The following is a 21,364-nucleotide window of genomic DNA, read 5'->3' as shown; positions in this document are numbered from 1 at the left end:
TGCAAAGCTTATGCAATACCACTGTAGTCACACAGGACTTAAAAACATGAAAGAACCACACAGTATTACAAAAATAAAGGCACTTTATTAGATAACAGAAATACTAAAATACTGTATAGGCAATACCACTCTAGCAGGCGAGTAAACACACTATTATGCACACATTAGAAGTCAGGAATTAGCATAAAAGGCAATAGAACACAGTGAAAGCAGTAGTAAGTACTGAAGGCCCGGGGGGAAGTCGGGAGGGGGGGACCAAACCATATACTAAGAAAGTGGAATGCGAAAGTCGGGCCCCCACCCAAGGAAGTGGAATCAGTAGAGGGGAGCTGGAAAAACTAGGAACCCCAAAAGGTAAGTAACAGAGTGCCCCCCAGCGAACAGGAGAAAAGCGGTAAGTACCTGGTTCTCCCCAAAACCACCAAAAAGGTCTTCAGAGGAGGATTTTGCAAGACCCAGACAAGACTGCAAGAAACCAAAGGTGGATCCTGGTAGAAGAAAACCTGTAAAAGAAGGGGACCAAGTCCAGTTCGCGTTGGAGTGTCTAGTCGTGACAAGAGTCACTACCCACCCATCGGTGGACGCAGGACCAGATCTATGGTGAGCGAAGGAAGCAGTGCAGCACTGGAGCAGCTGAAGAGTTCCTGAAGTTATGCAGTCGACGTCCCCCCTTTCCCCAGAAGAAGGATTGCAGTCAGTCAGTGGTGTTGAAAAACCAACAAGCCTTGGCAAAGGCAAATATTGTTGGAGAAGGAATGCGGAGTTGCTGGGGACCAGTAAGGTCCAGTAGGACTCTACCTATAGAGAGTAGTCCCGAGTGACCTTCAGTAGTGAGGAAAGTCGCAGGAAGAGGAGCCAGCCCCAACAGGTGTCCCACAGGCAGCAAGCACAGGAGTCGCAGTGAGGCCTACGCAGCACACCTACAAAGGAGTCCCAGGTCACTGGAGAAGCACACCGAGGACTGTGCGTTGCAGAGAGGAGGGCTGAGGCTACATGGAGCCTGAAGATCCGTTGGAGAAGATGCTAACAAGCCTTGGTACCTGCAAGAGACGCTGTACGTGAGGATACTATCCTGCGTGGAGAGACAAGGGCTTACCGTCTACGAAGTTAGACAACTGGTAGAGAGGACCAAGGGAACCACTCCAGACTACCACCTGTGATGCAGAGTCCACACAGCACTGGAGGAGAGGAGATCCACGCAGCCGGTCGTCGTTGCAGTAGGTTCCTGCGGATGCAGGGGAGTGACTCCTTCACTCCAAGGAAGATTCCTTCTTGCTTCTGGTGCAGACTGAAGACTCATCGCCGTCAGAAGATTCACAGCTGGGGGAATTTGGCAGTTGCTGGAAGGAGCCAGAGAAACAGTGTTGCAGAGCAGAGGCATTGCTGTAGATGCAGATTGTTGGTTCCTGGAGGGTGCAGTTCCAGTGGCCAGAAGGTGAAGTAAACATGCAGTGGAAGCCTGCTGGAATCTTGCATGTCGAATCTGAGGACCCATCCAAGAGGGAGACCCTAAATAGCCCAGGAAGGGGTATTGGTCACCTAGCAAAGTGACCACCTATCAGGAGGGGCTGTGATGTCACCTGCCTGTCCTGGCCACTCAGATGCTCCTAGGGGCCTCCACTCACCGTGGATTCGAGATGGCAGTATCAAGTGGCCACCTGGACGAGCTCTAGGCACCACCCCTGGGGAGGTGATGGACAGGTGAGTGCTTACTTCCCTTTTCATTGTCCAGTTTTGTGCCAGAGCAGGGACCGGGGGTCCCTGGACAGGTGCAAACCGGTTTATGCAAGGAGGGCGCCAAATGTGCCCTTCAAAGCATCCCAGTTGCTTGGGGAAGCTACCCCTCCCAAGCCATGTAACATTTGTTTCCAAAGGGAGAGGGTGTTGCCTCCCTCTCCCAAAGGAAATCCTTTGTTCTGCTTTCCTGAGATTGAGCTTCAGCAGGAGGGCAAAAACCGGTCTGTAGGTTGGTGGCAGCGTGGGCTGCAGGGGACAACCCTGCAAACTGGTAGGAGCAAGCCTGGGGGCTTGCTAAGGATCTCCCAAAGTGCATGGAATCATACAACCAACACTGGCAACAGTATTGGGGTATGATTCTGACATGTTTGATACCAAGCATGCCCAGGTCATGTTACATGGCCAGTACACGGGTAAAATGGCTTCCCCGCACTTACAAAGACTAGGAAAATGGAGCTGAACTTCGTAGGGACACCTCTGCTCATGCAGGGGTGCCCTTTCACACAGGTACCTGCATCCTGCCCTTTGGGCTAGGATGGCCTGCCATAGGGGTGTCTTACAGTGACTTGTAGTAAAAGGGTGCATGCACCATCTCACGCAGGTTGCAATGGCAGGCCTCGAGACACATTTTGCGTGCGCTCCTATGGTTGGCATAATACGTGCTGCAGCCTTTGGGGAACCCCTGGTGCCCCAATGCCCTGGGTACCTAGGTACCATATACTAGGGACTTACATGGGGGCACTAGTATGGCAATTGTGGGGTGTACAAAGTCAGGAACGACCAGATTAAGAGGGAGAGAGCACAGTCACTGGGATCCTAGTTAGAAGGATCCCAGTGAACACAGTGAAAACATAGTGACAGCAGGCAAAAAGTGGGGATAACCATGCCAGAAAGAGGGTACTTTCCTACCCCCTAATATAGATATGTCCAAGGTTCTTATCCGGTTAACTTTCACAGTCATTAGATCTGTTCACAAGTGTTACATAGGCTTCTATTCCGAGTATGTCAGTAAAGGGATAATTATTCACTTAACCCATGAACTACCGTTATCTAGGGGTGAGCTGTTCAAGAGGTCTGGTAAATACCTCTTACCTCTTCCCATGTTCAAGATAAAGTACACCATGAAGAATTATTATTTAATCCACCATGATCTGCATGTTTTGCATTTTATACAGGCCTCTTCCCTCATTAAAAGTGAGTAAGACTCACCTGCCAAAATCTGTCAGGGGAAAACACAGTAAGTGTGATAATTGTCACATAGCTCCTAATTCCTTTTGCAAACTCCTGTTAGTGCAGGGATCAAAACTATCCATAGAACTCAGACTCCGAGCCTCACTGATTTACCAATAGTCCTGCTTTCAGTACTGTATTGTGTTTTACATTGCTCTGCTTCCGTCCAGTGACCTAACTTGAAATTGCCATTCTTCTAGCAGCATAACTGGCTTACTGTATCAGAATGTATGATATTTAAATGTAAATTAAATATATATATATATATACCATTTATGAAGTGTTGTATGCAGACTACCCTTGGATGGACATGTATATTTTGTTGCTTGGAATACTGGGTTACACTGTCCCTAGTCTAATCTCTCAGACTCTCTCATGCTAGCCCTAGAATTGTTCCTTCATGTCTACCAGAGTTTAGGGTGCCTACATCTCCTCCGCTTTCTGCTGCAGACTGTTAACCTTATGTTATGATTGCCAGTGTCTCTGAGCTCTCTCATTTTAAGAGAAAACTTACACATGGTTTTTTTTACCAGGTGAACACTACTACAAAATGATGCAAAAATGTGCATTAGCATGTGAACTTTTATGTTTTGTGAGGAAACATTGTTTCTACTGGAGAAACCCCTTCCTGTAATCCTAGGTAACTATAGGAGTATTCCTCATCCTTCTCAAACATACAAGGCATTTGTACTTTTGTTTAACCAAAGTAAATTTGTGTGGAGGTGGGATAATAGTACATTTTATATATACTCAAAAACATACAAGTGGGAGCTTGCAGTGGCGCATCTTGTAGAACGCTCCCATTCATATCACTAGCTTCAAACAAGTGAATGTGGCTGATCTGTCATACTAGTAGTTTTCCCCATTTGTTACCACACTTTACTGACCTGAAAGCCTACCAATCCGGAGTCTGTAAATTGGGATGGTGATTTTATTTTAGTAAGTGACTGTTTTGCACACAGGAATGGACCTTGGGTACAAACAGATCTTTGTGAATTTGTTGTGTTTTTTTATTTATTGTTGTTTTACCCAAACGGAGCAGTTAAGTAAGTACATTTCATGTATCCATTGCTATGTAATTAGCTAATTTTCATTGACTCAACAAAAAGGGTGATCATAAAACTAAAGATGAAATCTGCATGGGAAATTTATCACGTGTAGCTCTGTCAATTCAAATACCTTGTTAATCCATATTAACCATCTACTGAGGAATAGGCAAGTTTACTGCATTTGATACACACCAGTGATCCTTTCTTAATCCCAGCCAGATCCAATTGATGATAACAGAGCCTGACAAAGTAAAACTGCAGAAAAATCCCAGTGACAAGCACACATTCCACTCACAGTATTTATCTACTCTTGTGATTTCATCAACATGGCAAAATACAAGGATAGGATACATTTTCTCTCTTTAAACAGACTCCCACTCAAAACCTAATAATGTAACAGGAAGATAAAACACACACTCCCAAAAAAGCCCCACTGCCACTCACTTTGTTCAGTGGCAGGCAACTGTACATTCTTCAAACTGAAATAAATATACAATCCACCAAAATCCACTCCCACTCGAGAAATATTAACAATTGGCCCTCCTCAAATAAGTCTTATGCCCATCATTACCAGGCGTCTTGACTACCTTTAATTTGCCATTTTTCTTGTGGTCAGGACAGCCACGTCTAGACCCATGGTCTCATAGAAGCTATACTCTCAACAATGACTGCCAGAATTTGAATAGCCTCTGCTGTCAGCCTCACTAAATTCATGAAGGATAAAACTTGAAATTCACCACACACACTTTTCTCAGTCTGTGAATGTGCACATGATAACCTTTCTTATTTTTCCTATTGGAACAAGACCAAGACCAATTTGTATGTGGTTGCTCCCTGTCAGGAGTGGCATAGTATGCAAAAAAACGATGCACTGGAATGAAGCCCAGGGTAATTACCATTGGCGCAAGCGCATTAAAGTGTTCCCCTCCTCACATTTATTCCTTTCAGACTCTTTAGGCTATTTTCAGTGTTCTGTTTTACTTAAAAACATCCTTGGCAAAAATACAGATGTTGCCTTGGATGCCTTCGTAGATAACATGTATAAGATATTTTAATGCCCGGAAATCAGTTATGACACAAGATACCTTTCTCAAGTCATAAACATGAGGACCGCCATAGAGTCATTAAAGCTGTGCAAGGGTCCTTTCCGGGACTGTCGCTTCCACGATGCAACCTCTTTCTCCTTCAAAACACTTAGAAATCTATGCAAGGGTGTCTCAGTGCTAGAAAACGCTACTGTTTGGTTAATGTTCTTCTCTGATAGGCCTAGGTTGGAATTGTAAGCATTGGCATTATGATTAATGGAAACTAATGATTTCACTGAGGATTTATTCTGAGAGTTTCAAGATGTATTTTCCTTTAACCTAGGTCGTGTCCCTCATAATTTCAAGCTGCTGTCTGTTCATATATTGATCCGCCATGGAGATCGATATCCACTGTACTCCATCCCTAGAACCAAGAGACCAGACATCTCCTGTACATTGAGCATCAGCAGGTACAGTTTAAGTCTTTTTAGGTGAAGGTGCAACATATTTGTTCGGAGCAATGTTTTACAGTCCGAATGTATTTAAACAATCCCTGCTTTGTTGAAATTGGGTTTCCATATAATGAAGCTATTAGACATTCATTCAGATTTATAAAGTACTGATAAGTAAAGGATTGTCTCTGAGAGAAACAATGTCAATAAAAGTAATACAGGTAGGGAGAAATAATGAATTGGTACATTTATCATTGATGTATGTTTTTATTGGGTTTCTGAACAGCTTCCACTTGCCACTGATTAGTTGTTTTTGAGGGGTTTTGTGGAGGGATTTGTTAAAACTAGGCAGCTTTCATTTAGAAAACACTTTCGGGTTGATTTCATCACTTCGAGATAAACTGGCATGTGCTTCTTTCCTTCCAACACACATAATTTCTGCGCTCATTATCTAAATTTCTTTTTATGGCATTTGAATCTGCTTCTATAGCTTTTACAGTCCAATGTCTACTGGCAATTGTAGTACATGTTCTTTTAATATTATAATAGGTTTTGAGGCTGCTAACAGAATGATTGACAATAACGTTCTCATATGGCAATATTGATGAAGCTGTGTGCTAAAGACTTAAAACTACGGATTGAGGCGTCGTGGCTGGAGTAGCAAGATGGCGGCTGCAGTTTGAGTTCCTGGGTGACGCCTAACATAGACCACTCTAGCCCCATCCAAGAGCTTCACACGAGGCGAGCACCAAATACAATGCCGGGTCGAGTTTCGGTGCGAGAGGAGGCCTGAGGCGAGAGTTGGAGAAACTGCACGGATTGGAGGCATTATGTGCCGGGCTGTCGGCATGTTCCAGCATTACCCTGTGGAAGTCCGGTGCCTGCCCAGGTGAGAGGGGGGGTGGCCTCCCCTCGGGAATGTGTCTGTGGCTGTCGTCTAACTAGTCTGGCCTCGTAAAGCCGGTGGCTATGGTAGCTGGGTGAAGACATGGCTGCGCCTGGTGCACAAGGAAGAGGCTGTGCAGGAACCTGCCGCTTTCTTCCTGCTGTGAAGAAGGCGGGAGCACCAAGGAGAGGTGAGCCAGCTACCCACTGGGTGGAAAGTGACTGAGCGCCTGTCTTAGAGTGGTGTAAAACAACATGAAAGTTAATACCCATATAAGCCCTAGTTCCAGGGCTACCAACAGCAGACAACACCTGTAGGAAAATGGCTTCCTGTTGCAGTTACCGCCCACTTTTTGCCTAATATTGATGCTGACTTGACTGAGAAGTGTGCTTCGGACCCTGCTAACCAGGCTCCAGCACCAGTGTTTTTTCCCTTAAAATGTACCATTGTTTTCACAATTGGCACACCCCTGGCACAAAGATAAGTCCCTTGTAAAAGGTACCAGTGTTACTAAGGGCCCTGTGACCAGGGAATGTCTCTAAGGGCTGCAGCATGTGTTGTGCCACCCTTAGGGACCCCTCACCTAACACATGCACACTGCCATTGCAGATTGTGTGTGTTGGTGGGGAGAAAAAGGCAAAGTCGACATGGCATCCCTCTCAGGGTGCCATGCCAACCCCACACTGCCTGTGGCATAGGTAAGTCACCCCTCTAGCAGGCCTTACAGCCCTAAGGCAGGGTGCACTATACTACAGGTGAGGGCATAGCTGCATGAGCAGTATGCCCCTACAGTGTCTAAGTCCATTCTTAGACATTGTAAGTACAGTGTGGCCATATTAAGTATATGGTCTGGGAGTTTGTCAGAAACTAACTCCACCGTTCCATAATGGCTACACTGAATACTGGGAAGTTTGGTATCAAATTTCTCAGAATAATAAACCCACACTGATGCCAGTGTTGGATTTATTACAAAATGCACACAGATGGCATCTTAGAGATGCCCCCTGTATTTTACCCAATCCTTCAGTGCAGGACTGACTGGTCTGTGCAAGCCTGCTGCTGAGAGATGAGTTTCTGCCCCCCTGGGATGAGAGCCTTTGTGCTCTCCGAGGCCAGAAACAAAGCCTGCATTGGGTGGAGATAATTAACACCTCCCCCCTTGCAGGAGCCCGTAAGTAACCAGAGAGGACCCCCTTGAGCCCCCACATCGACGCCTGCAGAGAGAATCCAGAGGCTCCCCCTGACCGCTACTGCCTGTAACAAGGTAACAAGGGACCCGCCGCCTGGAACCAACACTGCACCCGCAGTCCCCAGGACCTGAAGGAACCGAACCTCAGCGCAGGAGTGATCCCCAGGCGACCCTCTGCCTAGTCCAGGAGGTGGCTGTCCAGAGAAGCACCCCCCCCGTGCCTGCCTGCACCGCCAGAGTGACCCCCAGGTCCTTCCGTTGTTTCCTATCTTAAACCCGACGCCTGCTTTGCACACTGCACCCGGCCGTCCCTGTGCCGCTGAGGGTGTGTTTTGTGTGCCTACTTGTGCCCCCCCCATGGCTGTAAAAAAACCTCATGGTCTGCCCTCCGAGGTCGCAGGTACTTACCTGCTGGCAGACTGGAACCGGAGCACCCCTGTTCTCCATAGGTGCCTTTGTGTTTTGAGCACCTCTTTGACCTCTGCACCTGACCGGCCCTGAGCTGCTGGTGTGGTAACTTTGGGGTTGCCTTGAACCCCCCCAACGGTGGGCTGCCTATACCCCAGGACTGAAGCTTGTAAGTGTTTTACTTGCCTCCTAATCTAACCTTTACTTACCTCCCCCAGGAACTGTTGATATTTGCACTGTGTCCACTATGAAAATAGCTTATTGTCATTTTTACAAAGACTGTATATGATATTGCTTTTATTCAAAGCTCCTAAAATATCTAAGTGAAGTACCTTGCATTTAAAGTGTTTACTGCAAATCTTGAACCAGTGGTTCTTAAAATAAACTAAGTAAATATATTTTTCAATATAAAAACCTATTGGCCTGGAGTAAGTCTTTGAGTGTGTGTTCCTCATTTATTGCCTGAAGAGCTCTACCTGTAATCACACAAATACAGGTGTGAGGCTCTCTCCTGGGTAAGGAAATTGACTCATCGCTCCAGGTACAATCTTTGATGTCTAGTCTAATACCGAGCCTCGGGAAGCCTTAGCAGTCGCTGAATAAGATTTATTTCCCCGGGGTCAGACAGTGTGTTGTTTATTACATTCCTTTTCGATGAGACACTTTAAAAACAAAAAAACAATCAAGAGCTCGATTAAAACAGTGTGAACGAAAAAAAACCTTTAAGCCTAAAGATACAACTTTTAGTTTGTCACCATGCAAAGACTGCCGTGGAAGGTACTGGCTAAGCTGACAGAAAAATATTCTGATAAACAGCTCTACTCTACTAATGTGGGCCTTCTACCTGCTCACGTCTAGGAACCCAGTCTAACAATGTATTGGACAGAACTATCCGACATTAATTACAGTTTTGTTTTTTAAACAATGAATGTTTATTTTTCATTTTAAAAAGTTCTCACTTTCTGATGATACATGAAATTAGAAATGTTAATGGCAAATTTAAACCACGTGCATCCAAGTGCTTAACAAGAAAGAGAATACCTTTGAGGAATGAATATAAGTTTTTATACCTTCCCTTTGTTGAACTAGAATGTATCGGAGCAAACACATAAAAAAACGAAAAGCACATACAATTTCAAACCAACAATAAAGTCTGCCAGGTTGCTTACAATCACCTAACTGAATGAAGCGCTTATTCTGCACCAAGGCACTTTTGCGAGGTTGGTATGTTCATGCAAGTTAAAAACACTGAAAGAACCTAAACAAAAGCCACAAATTACTTTTTTTCAGTTCCTGTTGCAGAGCCAGGCGGTTAAACAGAACGGTATGCCCTACTGACAACTCGCTCGCAAATCACGTTGTATGGACATTTCCACACGTGTTTAAAGTCAAGATAAAATAAGATGATGCATAGAAAAATACATCAGTCGTCTTATTTACGTGCATAGTTCACTCATTATAAAACCAAATTGTAACTGATCTCGGTGCCCAGTCACACTTATTAACTTTCACTCACCACCCTCCTAAATGATGCATCCCATACTACGATGACTGCCCCTCTATGTTTGTCACACACAACAGGATTGTCACACACGACAGGGAGACACTACCTAGATAGGCCGAAGACTAAGACAATGCTCCCCCAGCCACACACCCTTGATGGTGTTACATGCTTTCAATGTGGGCAAGCGATTCAGTCCTCTTAGTGGTTGTAAGCCCTATATAAATGCTGCATACAATATACAAACTGATGTGGGCTCTGCTGCAGATTATGCATACTCGCTTTTTCTAATAATTGTCAATGGTGATACCGCGTGTCTGCAGTTTACCCAACTATTGATATGTCAAACTACATGGCTGTTTTTAAAATGTTTTAAAAATACAGAGTATTTCAATTAAGAACCTGTAGATCAAGACAATCGAGATCTACTTCTCGTGTCAGCAGCTCTGTAAACCCAAGGACACCCTCAAGCATAATCAGTCAAGCTCCTTTAACAAGAACTAACCCAAAATAAAGATTATCGCACAGAAACCTCGCAAAAAGTTTTATACGTGAGGGAGAAAACTGTCATCTGTCGTCTCTACTTAGGAGGGATTTTCGCTGACTGAAATCTGATTAAATGTACTTGTTTTTGCTCTGACCAAAGCAGTGTTTCTGTAATGAAAACAAAGCGCCTGAGCAGCATCTGCCTCAACCCAACCCTCACAGCAGACCTGTTTGTGTCTGCTTCAGCTGAAGCGTGTGTGCTCCATTGCGAACTCTGTTCCAGCAGCTGGAGGTCTGTAAATTATCTTTAAAAGCAAGAGGCGCGGTGGGTGAACTTTTACTCATAAAACACTATGAAATGTTTAAAAAGTCATAATTAAACAGAAAAGGGCAAGAGTGGTGGCGGAAGGTAATAAAGTCACTTGGCTGATCTCACTGGGACAAGAAGGGAAGATATATTTTCCTGGAGGGTACGCTAGAGGGGCAACCATGAACTATAGACAGAATATATGTGCCTCCAAATTTAGTAACGGCCACTCTGGCAGACCTCTCCAATGTGCCTTTGGAGGCACAGCCGAACACCATCATATTTGGCAGAGACTTCAGTATCACTATGGACAGAACATTTGATACGTCCTCTGCAAACCCATCCTCTAAGACACTAGCACTCCAAAGATGGGTACACTTCCTGGGCCTTGTAGACATCTGGCGCAGATGGCACCACCTGACATCACATTCACACACAAATCTGCCTCACATAAGACACACTCCTGCCTTGACTACTTCCTTATGCCTACCAATTCCCTACTAATCCTCAGACACACCCATATCCTAACCTGAGCACTTTCTGAACACGCTCCGGTTGAGATGCATTTGGTGACTGGATATACTGGAGTAGGAGGAGTTTGGAGATGTCACGCCTGGTTGTTCAGCAAGGACACCTTGGTGGACCTCCTTAGAGATGCTCCCGCAGAATATTCTGACTTGAACCAACACACAATTGCCTCCCCACGTGTCTATAGGAGGTGTTCAAGGCAGTAATTCAAGGCAGAGCATTAGCGGCTTTCCACAGCCACGAATGTAACAGGGAGCGAGACATTACACTGTTGGAATCCCATATATTAGGGTAGGAGGCTGGACTGGCTTGTAGTGAGTACCTAGGGGTACTTACACCTTGCACCAGGCCCAGTTATCCCTTATTAGTGTATAGGGTGTCTAGCAGCATAGGCTGATAGATAATGGTAGCTTAGCAGAGCAGCTTAGGCTGAACTAGGAGATGAGTGAAGCTCCTACAGTACCACTAGTGTCATATGCACAATATCATAAGAAAACACAATACACAGATATACTAAAAATAAAGGTACTTTATTTTTATGACAATATGCCAAAAGTATCTCAGTGAGTACCCTCAGTATGAGTATAGCAAATATACACAAGATATATGTACACAATACCAAAATATGCAGTAATAGTATTAGAAAACAGTGCAAACAATGTATAGTTACAATAGGATGCAATGGGGACACATAGGGATAGGGGCAACACAAACCATATACTCCAAAAGTGGAATGCGAACCACGAATGGACCCCAAACCTATGTGACCTTGTAGAGGGTCGCTGGGACTATTAGAAAATAGTAAGGGTTAGAAAAATAGCCCACCCCAAGACCCTGAAAAGTGAGTGCAAAGTGCACTAAAGTTCCCCAAAGGACATAGAAGTCGTGATAGGGGAATTCTGCAGGAAAGACACAAACCAGCAATGCAACAACAATGGATTTCCAGTCGAGGGTACCTGTGGAACAAGGGGACCAAGTCCAAAAGTCACAAGCAAGTCGGAGATGGGCAGATGCCCAGGAAATGCCAGCTGTGGGTGCAAAGAAGCTGCTACTGGGATGTAGAAACTGAGGATTCTGCAGGAACGACAAGGGCTAGAGACTTCCCCTTTGGAGGATGGATCCCCCACGCCGTGGAGAGTCGTGCAGAAGTGTTTTCCTGAAGAAAGACCGCCAACAAGCCTTGCTAGCTGCAAATCGTGCGGTTAGGGTTTTTGGATGCTGCTGTGGCCCAGGAGGGACCAGGATGTCGCCAATTGCGTCTGGGGACAGAGGGGGTGTCGAGCAAGACAAGGAGCCCTCTCAGAAGCAGGCAGCACCCGCAGAAGTGCCGGAACAGGCACTACGAAGAGGAGTGAAACAGTGCTCACCCGAAGTCGCACAAAGGAGTCCCACGTCGCCGGAGGACAACTTAGGAGGTCGTGCAATGCAGGTTAGAGTGCCGTGGACCCAGGCTGGACTGTGCACAAAGGATTTCCGCCGGAAGTGCACGGAGGCCGGAGTAGCTGTAAAAGTCGCGGTTCCCAGCAATGCTGTCTGGTGTGGGGAGGCAAGGACTTACCTCCACCAAACTTGGACTGAAGAGTCACTGGACTGTGGTAGTCACTTGGACAGAGTTGCTGGATTCAAGGGACCTCGCTCGTCGTGCTGAGAGGAGACCCAGGGTACCGGTGATGCAGTTCTTTGGTGCCTGCGGTTGCAGGGGGACGATTCCGTCGACCCACGGGAGATTTCTTCAGAGCTTCTAGTGCAGAGAGGAGGCAGACTACCCCCACAGCATGCACCACCAGGAAAACAGTCGAGAAGGCGGCAGGATCAGCGTTACAGAGTTGCAGTAGTCGTCTTCGCTACTTTGTTGCAGTTTTGCAGGCTTCCAGCGCGGTCAGCAGTCGATTCCTTGGCAGAAGGTGAAGAGAGAGATGCAGAGGAACTCGGATGAGCTCTTGCATTCGTTATCTAAGGAATTCCCCAAAGCAGAGACCCTAAATAGCCAGAAAAGAGGGTTTGGCTACTTAGGAGAGAGGATAGGCTAGCAACACCTGAAGGAGCCTATCAGAAGGAGTCTCTGACGTCACCTGCTGGCCCTGGCCACTCAGAGCAGTCCAGTGTGCCAGCAGCACCTCTGTTTCCAAGATGGCAGAGGTCTGGAGCACACTGGAGGAGCTCTGGACACCTCCCAGGGGAGGTGCAGGTCAGGGGAGTGGTCACTCCCCTTTCCTTTGTCCAGTTTCGCGCCAGGGCAGGGCTAAGGGGTCCCTGACCGGTGTAGACTGGCTTATGCAGAAATGGGCACATCTGTGCCCATGAAAGCATTTCCAGAGGCTGGGGGAGGCTACTCCTCCCCTGCCTTCACACCATTTTCCAAAGGGAGAGGATGTAACACCCTCTCTCAGAGGAAGTCCTTTGTTCTGCCATCCTGGGCCAGGCCTGGCTGGACCCCAGGAGGGCAGAAACCTGTCTGAGGGGTTGGCAGCAGCTGCAGTGAAACCCCTGAAAAGGCAGTTTGGCAGTACCATAGTCTGTGCTACAGACCACTGGGATCATGGGATTGTGCCAACTATGCCAGGATGGTATAGAGGGGGCAATTCCATGATCATAGACATGTTACATGGCCATATTCGGAGTTACCATTGTGGAGCTACGTATAGGTAGTGACCTATATGTAGTGCACACGTGTAATGGTGCCCCCGCACTCACAAAGTCCGGGGAATTGGCCCTGAACAATGTGGGGGCACCTTGGCTAGTGCCAGGGTGCCCTCACACTAAGTAACTTTGCACCTAACCTTTACCAGGTAAAGGTTAGACATATAGGTGACTTATAAGTTACTTAAGTGCAGTGTAAAATGGCTGTGAAATAACGTGGACGTTATTTCACTCAGGCTGCAGTGGCAGGCCTGTGTAAGAATTGTCAGAGCTCCCTATGGGTAGCAAAAGAAATGCTGCAGCCCATAGGGATCTCCTGGAACCCCAATACCCTGGGTACCTCAGTACCATATACTAGGGAATTATAAGGGTGTTCCAGTAAGCCAATGTAAATTGGTAAAATTGGTCACTAGCCTGTTAGTGACAGTTTGAAAGAAATGAGAGAGCATAACCACTGAGGTTCTGGATAGCAGAGCCTCAGTGAGACAGTTAGTCATAACACAGGTAACACATTCAGGCACACTTATGAGCACTGGGGCCCTGGCTGGCAGGGTCCCAGTGACACATACAACTAAAACAACATATATACAGTGAAAAATGGGGGTAACATGCCAGGCAAGATGGTGCTTTCCTACACAACCCCCCCCCCCCCCCCCCCCCAAACGAAGGACAATAAGACTAGCCATGACCTGATGAGTCTTCATTGTCTAAGTGGAAATATCTGGAGAGTCCATCTGCATTGGAGTGGCTACTCCCAGGTCTATGTTCCACTGTATAGTCCATTCCCTGTAGGGATATGGACCCACCTCAACAATTTAGGATTTTCCCCTTTCATTTGTTTTAGCCAAAGTAGAGGTTTGTGGTCTGTCTGAACAATGAAGTGAGTGCCAAACAGGTATGGCCTCAACTTCTTCAGTGCCCAGACCACAGCAAAGGCCTCCCGCTCTATGGCAGACCAACGCTTTTCTCTAGGGGTCAACCTCCTACTAATAAAAGCAACAGGTTGATCCTGGCCCTCAGAATTAAGTTGTGATAGGACTGCCCCTACTCCTAATTCAGATGCATCAGTTTGGACATAGAATTTTTTAGAGTAACAAGGGCTTTTCAGGACAGGTGCAGAGCACATGGCCTGCTTCAGCTCCTCAAAAGCTTTCTGACAGTTTGCTGTCCATAATACCTTTTTAGGCATTTTCTTGGATGTGAGGTCATTAAGAGGGGCTGCTATGGAGCCATAGTTCTTAATGAAACTCCTGTAATACCCAATGAGGCCTAGGAAGGCTCTCACTTGAGTCTGAGTAGTAGGGGGAACCCAATCTATAATAGTTTGGATTTTCCCCTGAAGTGGTGCAATCTGTTCCCCACCAACAAGGTGTCCCAGATAAACCACTTTCCCCTGCCCTATCTGGCACTTTGAAGCCTTGATAGTGAGGCCTGCCTTTTGCAGGGCCTCCAAAAACTTTCCATAGGTGGACCAGGTGGTCATCCCAGCTGGAGCTAAAGACAACTATATCGTCCAAATATGCTGCACTAAAAGCTTCCAGCCCTTGCAGGACTGTATTCACCAACCTCTGAAAAGTGGCAGGTGCATTTTTCAATCCAAAAGGCATTACTGTGAATTGGTAATGGCCTCCAATGGTTGAAAATGCAGTTTTAGGTTTAGCATCTTCTGATAATTTGATCTGCCAATACCCTGCAGTCAAATCAAAAGTGCTTAGATACTTGGCAGATGCCAGTGTATCTATGAGCTCATCTGCCCTGGGTATAGGGTGAGCATCAGTTTTGGTTGCCTGGTTGAGACCTCTGTAGTCTACACAAAACCGCATTTCCTTCTTTCCATCTTTGGAATGGGGTTTTGGTACAAGTACCACAGGAGAAGCCCGTGGACTTTCAGAGTGCTCAACCACTCCCAGTTCTAACATTTTCTGCACCTCTTGCTTTATGCAGTCCCTGACATGGTCAGGTTGCCTATAGATCTTACTTTTGACAGGCAAGCTGTCTCCAGTATCTATAGTGTGCTCACACCAAGAAGTGGTACCTGGCACAGTAGAGAAGAGTTCAGAAAACTGACCCAGGAGATTTATGCAATGGTCTTTCTGCTCAGCAGTAAGACAATCAGCCAAAACTACACCTTCCACTAGAGCATCTTGTTCTGTGGAAGAGAAGAGATCAGGTAGAAGATCACTGTCTTCTTCCTGTCCCTCATCAGTTGCCATGAGCAGGGTGAGATCAGCCCTGTCATAGTAGGGTTTCAGGCGATTGACATGGAGCACCCTAAGGGGACTCCTGGCAGTGCCTAAGTCAACTAAGTAGGTGACTTCACCCTTTTTCTCAACAATTGTGTGGGGTCCACTCCATTTATCTTGGAGTGCTCTTGGGGCCACAGGCTCCAAGACCCACACTTTCTGCCCTGGTTGGTACTGAACCAAAACAGCCTTCTGGTCATGCCATTGCTTCTGGAGCTCTTGGCTGGCCTGAAGGTTTTTACTGGCCTTTTTCATGTACTCAGCCATCCTTGATCTGAGGCCAAGTACATAATCCACAATATCTTGCTTTGGAGCTTTTAAAGGGTGTTCCCAACCCTCCTTGACATGTGTTAGTGGACCCCTGACAGGGTGTCCAAAGAGGAGTTCAAAGGGGCTGAAGCCCACTCCTTTCTGGGGTACCTCCCTGTAGGCAAAAAGGAGGCATGGTAAAAGGATATCCCATCTCCTGCGGAGTTTTTCAGGGAGTCCCATAATCATGCCTTTGAGAGTTTTGTTAAATCTCTCCACCAGTCCATTTGTTTGTGGATGATAGGGTGTAGTGAACTTGTAAGTCACCCCACACTCCTTCCACATGGCCTTTAAGTAAGCAGACATGAAATTGCTTCCCCTGTCTGATACCACCTCTTTTGGGAAGCCCACCCTGGAAAATATTCCCAGGAGGGCCTTTGCCACTGCAGATGCTGTAGTGGTCCTTAGAGGAATTGCTTCAGGATATCTGGTGGCATGGTCCACTACCACCAAGATAAACCTATTGCCTGAAGCAGTAGGAGGGTCAAGGGGGCCAACTATGTCAACCCCTACCCTTTCAAAGGGAACCCCAACCACAGGCAGTGGAATAAGGGGTGCCTTTGGGGTGCCACCTGTCTTGCCACTGGCTTGACAGGTTTCACAGGACTTGCATAATTCTTTTGTGTCCTCAGACATTCTAGGCCAATGAAACAAGGGAACAAGTCTATCCCAAGTTTTCATTTGTCCCAAATGTCCAGCTAGGGGAATGTCGTGGGCTAGAGTTAGGAGGAACTTTCTGTACTCCTGAGGAATCACTAACCTCCTGGCAGTTCCAGGTTTAGGATCCCTTGCTTCAGTGTACAAGAGGTTGTCCTCCCAGTAAACTCTGAGAGTCACTGACATCCCCATTAGCTTGTTTGACAGCTTGCTGTCTTAGACCCTCTAGAGTGGGACAGGTCTGCTGTGCCACACTCAGTTCCTCCCTGACAGGCCCCCCTTCACCCAAAAGCTCAGCAGTGTCTGCTTCCAGCTCCTCTGGTGTAGGTTCTGCACAGGGTGGAAATTCTTCTTCCTCAGAATTAGAATCCACTGTAGAGGGAGGGATAGTAGGAAGTGCTTTACTTCTACTAGCCCTAGCTTTAGGGAGCACTTGGTCCATTGTTCCAGGATCCAAGTCACCCTGTCCTTTTTGCTTTTTGGCCTGAGCCCTGGTTAAAGCAAAAATATGCCCTGGGATGCCCAGCATTGCTGCATGGGCCCCCAACTCCACATCTGACCAAGCTGATGTCTCCAAATCATTTCCTAGTAGACAGTCTACAGGTAAATCTGAGGCTACCACAACTTTCTTTGGACCAGTAACCCCCCCACCTCCCCCCCACCCCCCCCCCCCCAGTTGAGATTTACAACAGCCATGGGGTGGCTAAGTGTGTTGTTGTGAGCATCGGTTACTTGGTACTGGTGACCAAGTAGGTGTTGTTCAGGGTGGGCCAGTTTCTCTATCACCATTGTGACACTGGCACCTGTGTCCCTGTAGGCCTGAACCTCAACACCATTTATTAGGGGTAGTTGCCTGTACTTATCCATGTTAAGGGGACAAGCAACCAAGGTGGCTAAATCAATAGCCCCCTCAGAGACTAACACAGCCTCTGTGGTCTCCCTAATCAGACCAACCCCAACTAAGTTACCAAAAGTGAGCCCAGCTACTCCCTTGGATTGGCTATTAGTAGGTTTGCTCCCACCACCACTGCTATTAGTAGGGACACTAGGTGTAGCAGTAGGGGTTGTGGTGGTAGGAGGCTTGGTGCTTTTCTTTGGACAACTGGGATCTGTTGTCCAATGGCCTTTTATTTTACATAAATAGCACCATGGTTTCTTTTCTTTGTTTTGATTAGAAGAGGATTTGGGCCCACCACCCCCACCAGAGTGTTTTTGTGGGCCTGATGAAGACTCATTTTTAGATTTGTCCCCACCCTTGTCAAAAGACTTACCATCCTTCTTCTTGTTGCCATCTTTGTCCCCCCCTGTATGAACTTTTTTGTTCACCCTTGTTCTGACCCATTTGTCTGCCTTCTTTCCCAATTCTTGGGGAGAGGTCAGATCAGAGTCCACCAAGTACTGGTGCAACAAATCAGACACACAATTATTAAGAATATGCTCTCTCAGGATCAAGTTATACAGGCTGTCATAATCAGTAACTTTACTGCCATGTAACCACCCCTCCAAGGCCTTCACTGAATGGTCAATGAAATCAACGCAGTCTTGTGAAGACTCCTTTTTGGTCTCTCTGAACTTTATCCTGTACTGTTCAGTGGTTAAGCCATAACCATCCAGGAGTGCATTCTTAAGAACTTTGCAATCATTGGCTTCATTTTCTTTCACAGTAAGGAGCCTATCCCTACCTTTTCCACTAAATGATAGCCATAGGATAGCAGCCCACTGCCTTTGAGGGACATCCTGTACAGCACAGGCCCTCTCAAGTGCAGCAAACCACTTGTTAATGTCATCCCCCTCCTTATAAGGGGGAACTATCTTGTGCAGATTCCTGGAATCATGCTCTTTTGCAGGATGACTATGGGGAATACTGCTGCTGCCACCATGGGTTTCTAAACCCTGTTTCTGTCTCTCCTTCTCTACTTCTAAGGTCTGTCTATCCAAATCCAGCTGTTGCTTCTTGAGCTTCAGTCTGGTTTGTTCCACTCTCAATCTATTGAGCTCCCTTTCTAACAATCTGTCATCAGGGTGGGTGGGAGGGACATGTCTTGAAACAGAAGTATGGTGAGAATGGACAGAAGGAGACCTGTCCCTTACAGAAGGCACCCTAACAGCTTGTTTAACAGAAACATCACTTCTACTGTGGTGAGAAGGAATACTCTTGCTATGATGTGAGACACCATCATCTGTATGGTGTGACTCTACATCAGTACCAACTATGCTAGACTGTCTAGTAATGGGCAGGCTAGGAAGTTTCTTTCCTGAATCTTTTCCTAGGGGAGTCCCTGGATCAGATTGGGAACCATTAGCTACTTTTTCAACAGATGGGGCCCTTCTGGCCTTATCTTGTTCTCTAAGCATGTTAAGCAACAATTCCAAGGAAGGATTCTTCCCTACACTCAAACCTCTTTCTATGCAGAGACTCCTTGCTCCTTTCCAGCTAAGGTGATCATATACAAGTTTGGACAGATCAACATTTTGGCCTGTGCCAGACATTTTTAGAAAGTGTTTAAGTGACAGAAAAAGTGAGAAAAAGTTTTTAGAACTTTTTAAAGAAAAGGAAAAAAAACTTTTTAAACTTTTAAGAACTTTTTAGAAAGTTAGAAGTACTTTTCAGCACTTTAGAAAAGAAGTGAGAAAAGAAATGCAAAACTTTTTGGTTAGGTGTACATACACTGAACTTGTTTTGTATATTTTTCTCTTATGAAAAGTACAATGACAAGAGTGGTAAGTAGTCTCAAAGCACTTATTCCACCGCTGCACAACCAATGTAGGAGGCTGGACTGGCTTGTAGTGAGTACCTAGGGGTACTTACACCTTGTACCAGGCCCAGTTATCCCTTATTAGTGTATAGGGTGTCTAGCAGCTTAGGCTGATAGATAATGGTAGCTTAGCAGAGCAGCTTAGGCTGAACTAGGAGACGAGTGAAGCTCCTACAGTACCACTAGTGTCATATGCACAATATCATAAGAAAACACAATACACAGATATACTAAAAATAAAGGTACTTTATTTTTATGACAATATGCCAAAGTATCTCAGAGTGTACCCTCAGTATGAGGATGGCAAATATACACAAGATATATGTACACAATACCAAAATATGCAGTAATAGTATTAGAAAACAGTGCAAACAATGTATAGTTACAATAGGATGCAATGGGGACACATAGGGATAGGGGCAACACAAACCATATACTCCAAAAGTGGAATGCGAACCACGAATGGACCCCAAACCTATGTGACCTTGTAGAGGGTCGCTGGGACTATTAGAAAATAGTAAGGGTTAGAAAAATAGCCCACCCCAAGACCCTGAAAAGTGAGTGCAAAGTGCACTAAAGTTCCCCAAAGGACATAGAAGTCGTGATAGGGGAATTCTGCAGGAAAGACACAAACCAGCAATGCAACAACGATGGATTTCCAGTCGAGGGTACCTGTGGAACAAGGGGACCAAGTCCAAAAGTCACAAGCAAGTCGGAGATGGGCAGATGCTCAGGAAATGCCAGCTGTGGATGCAAAGAAGCTGCTACTGGGATGTAGAAACTGAGGATTCTGCAGGAACGACAAGGGCTAGAGACTTCCCCTTTGGAGGATGGATCCCCCACGCCGTGGAGAGTCGTGCAGAAGTGTTTTCCTGAAGAAAGACCGCCAACAAGCCTTGCTAGCTGCAAATCGTGCGGTTAGGGTTTTTGGATGCTGCTGTGGCCCAGGAGGGACCAGGATGTCGCCAATTGCGTCTGGGGACAGAGGGGGCGTCGAGCAAGACAAGGAGCCCTCTCAGAAGCAGGCAGCACCCGCAGAAGTGCCAGAACAGGCACTACGAAGAGGAGTGAAACGTTGCTCACCCGAAGTCGCACAAAGGAGTCCCGCGTCGCCGGAGGACAACTTAGGAGGTCGTACAATGCAGGTTAGAGTGCTGTGGACCCAGGCTGGACTGTGCACAAAGGATTTCCGCCGGAAGTGCACGGAGGCCGGAGTAGCTGCAAAAGTCGCGGTTCCCAGCAATGCAGTCTGGTGTGGGGAGGCAAGGACTTACCTCCACCAAAAATGGACTGAAGAGTCACTGGACTGTGGGAGTCACTTGGACAGAGTTGCTGGATTCAAGGGACCTCGCTCGTCGTGCTGAGAGGAGACCCAGGGTACCGGTGATGCAGTTCTTTGGTGCCTGCGGTTGCAGGGGGACGATTCCGTCGACCCACGGGAGATTTCTTCAGAGCTTCTAGTGCAGAGAGGAGGCAGACTACCCCCACAGCATGCACCACCAGGAAAACAGTCGAGAAGGCGGCAGGATCAGCGTTACAGAGTTGCAGTAGTCGTCTTCGCTACTTTGTTGCAGTTTTGCAGGCTTCCAGCGCGGTCAGCAGTCGATTCCTTTGCAGAAGGTGAAGAGAGAGATGCAGAGGAACTCGGATGAGCTCTTGCATTCGTTATCTAAGGAATTCCCCAAAGCAGAGACCCTAAATAGCCAGAAAAGAGGGTTTGGCTACTTAGGAGAGAGGATAGGCTAGCAACACCTTAAGGAGCCTATCAGAAGGAGTCTCTGACGTCACCTGCTGGCCCTGGCCACTCAGAGCAGTCCAGTGTGCCAGCAGCACCTCTGTTTCCAAGATGGCAGAGGTCTGGAGCACACTGTAGGAGCTCTGGACACCTCCCAGGGGAGGTGCAGGTCAGGGGAGTGGTCACTCCCCTTTCCTTTGTCCAGTTTCGCGCCAGAGCAGGGCTA

At 46.7% G+C, this 21,364-nt stretch overlaps 1 protein-coding gene across 15 annotated transcripts in view; it reads left to right on the top strand.

The window, feature by feature from the left end:
• The window catches only part of PXYLP1 (2-phosphoxylose phosphatase 1), an 807,084-nt gene that overhangs the window by 460,492 nt on the left and 325,228 nt on the right, over positions 1-21,364 (top strand). For 11 of the 15 annotated variants that reach the window (XM_069213691.1, XM_069213684.1, XM_069213688.1 and 8 more), the window contains one exon: positions 5,385-5,511. In XM_069213691.1, the coding sequence (XP_069069792.1) occupies positions 5,385-5,511 (127 nt within the window). Of the gene's footprint in view, positions 1-3,500; positions 3,608-5,384; positions 5,512-21,364 lie in introns of all 15 variants that reach the window. The other 4 variants (XM_069213694.1, XM_069213695.1, XM_069213696.1 and 1 more) reach the window with 1 other exon arrangement.

Source organism: Pleurodeles waltl, chromosome 11 (genome assembly GCF_031143425.1).
Source record: "Pleurodeles waltl isolate 20211129_DDA chromosome 11, aPleWal1.hap1.20221129, whole genome shotgun sequence".
NCBI lineage: Eukaryota > Metazoa > Chordata > Amphibia > Caudata > Salamandridae > Pleurodeles > Pleurodeles waltl.
Note: the sequence above shows the minus strand (reverse complement) of the source record. Positions and strands in the feature narration are given on the sequence as shown.